General features: G+C 48.2%; 1 protein-coding gene across 1 annotated transcript; it reads right to left on the bottom strand.

Annotated features, from left to right (window-relative positions):
• Window positions 1-202: 202 nt before the first annotated feature.
• LOC132612968 (uncharacterized) lies at window positions 203-685 on the bottom strand. Its single transcript, XM_060327034.1, has one exon. The coding sequence runs from the start codon at window positions 683-685 to the stop codon at window positions 203-205; it is 483 nt and encodes a 160-aa protein (XP_060183017.1).
• Window positions 686-1409: the final 724 nt, after the last annotated feature.

Raw genomic sequence — 1409 nt, 5'->3', positions numbered from 1 at the left:
TCTTATCACACAACACCCCCGATGCGAGGTTTCATTTCATCCATCCCGCTCCAATATGATGTGTGACATCATCGTCAATCTCGCCAGTCCCTTGGATGATCGACCCCAGGTACTTGAAACTTTCTTTCTTTGGGATGACCTGAGTATCCAGCTGCACGTCCTCGTCCTCTACTTGACTCCCATTACTAAACTTGCACTCTAATTACTCTGTCTTAGTCCTGCGCAACTTGAAACCCTTTGACTCCAGAGTCTGTTGCCAAACCTCCAGTCTCGCGTTAACACCGCTCCGCGACTCGTCAATAAGCACAATGTCATCTGCAAACAACATGCACCACGGTACCTCTCCTTGAATGTGTCTTGTCAGAGCGTCCATAGCCACAACAAACAGAAACGGGCTAAGCGCGGACCCCTGGTGCAGGCCCATCGTGACTGGAAAGTGTTTCGAGTCACCTCCAACCGTCCTCATCCGGGTTTTGGATCCATTATACATGTCCTTAATCGCTCTAATGTATGCTACACGAACACCTCTAGCTTCTAGACATCTCCACAACACCTCTCTTGGGACTTTGTCGTAAGCCTTCTCAAGGTCGACAAACACTATGTGCAAGTCAGTCTTCTTATCCCTATACTGCTCTACCAACCTCCTCACCAGGTGAATGGCTTCTGTAGTTGAACGCTCCGTCATGAATCCGAACTTGTTCTCCTAAATAGAAACTAACTTCCTCGTCCTCGCTTCCACCACTCTCTCCCAAACTTTCATCGTATGGCTCAATAGCTTGATACCTCTATAGTTGTTGCAGTTCTGAATATCCCCCTTGTTTTTATATAACGGGATCATGGTGCTCCATCTCCACTCTTCAGGCATCTCCGTCGTCCTAAAATTGACATTCAACAATCGCGTAAGCCACTCCAAGCCTCCCCTACCCGCATTCTTCCAAAATTCTGCCAGTATTTCATCTGGCCCGGTCGCCCTCCCCTTGCTCATCTTCCGCATAATCCCCTTGAACTCTTCAACCTTGACCCGCCTGCAGTATCCAAAATCGCGGCGGCTCTCAAAGAGCTCCAATTCTCCTAAAACTATGTTCCGGTCCCCCCTCTTCGTTCAGGAGTTTATGAAAGTAGGACTGCCATCTTCGTCTAATAAGGGCATCCTCTACCAAAACTTTCCCTCCCTCGTCTTTGATACACTTCACTTGATCCGCGTCCTGAGCCTTCCTCTCCCTCACTCTGGCTATCCTGTACAACTTCTTGTCCCTTCCTTTTCCCCCCAAATCTTCATACAAGCGTCCAAAAGCAGTCGTCTTAGCCGCCGTAACCGCTAACTGAACTGAGGTTATTCATATTTAATGCTAGCCCTTTGGGTTCTTAAATAGTCAACTGGACTTACTGACGACGTACACATCTCTCCA

Source organism: Lycium barbarum, chromosome 10, assembly GCF_019175385.1.
Source record: "Lycium barbarum isolate Lr01 chromosome 10, ASM1917538v2, whole genome shotgun sequence".
NCBI lineage: Eukaryota > Viridiplantae > Streptophyta > Magnoliopsida > Solanales > Solanaceae > Lycium > Lycium barbarum.
This window is presented reverse-complemented; position numbering and strand designations above follow the sequence as displayed.

Excerpts from the sequence above, each read along its gene's own strand:
- LOC132612968 (XM_060327034.1), bottom strand. The coding sequence starts at position 685 with ATGACGGAGCGTTCAACTACAGAAGCCATTCACCTGGTGAGGAGGTTG.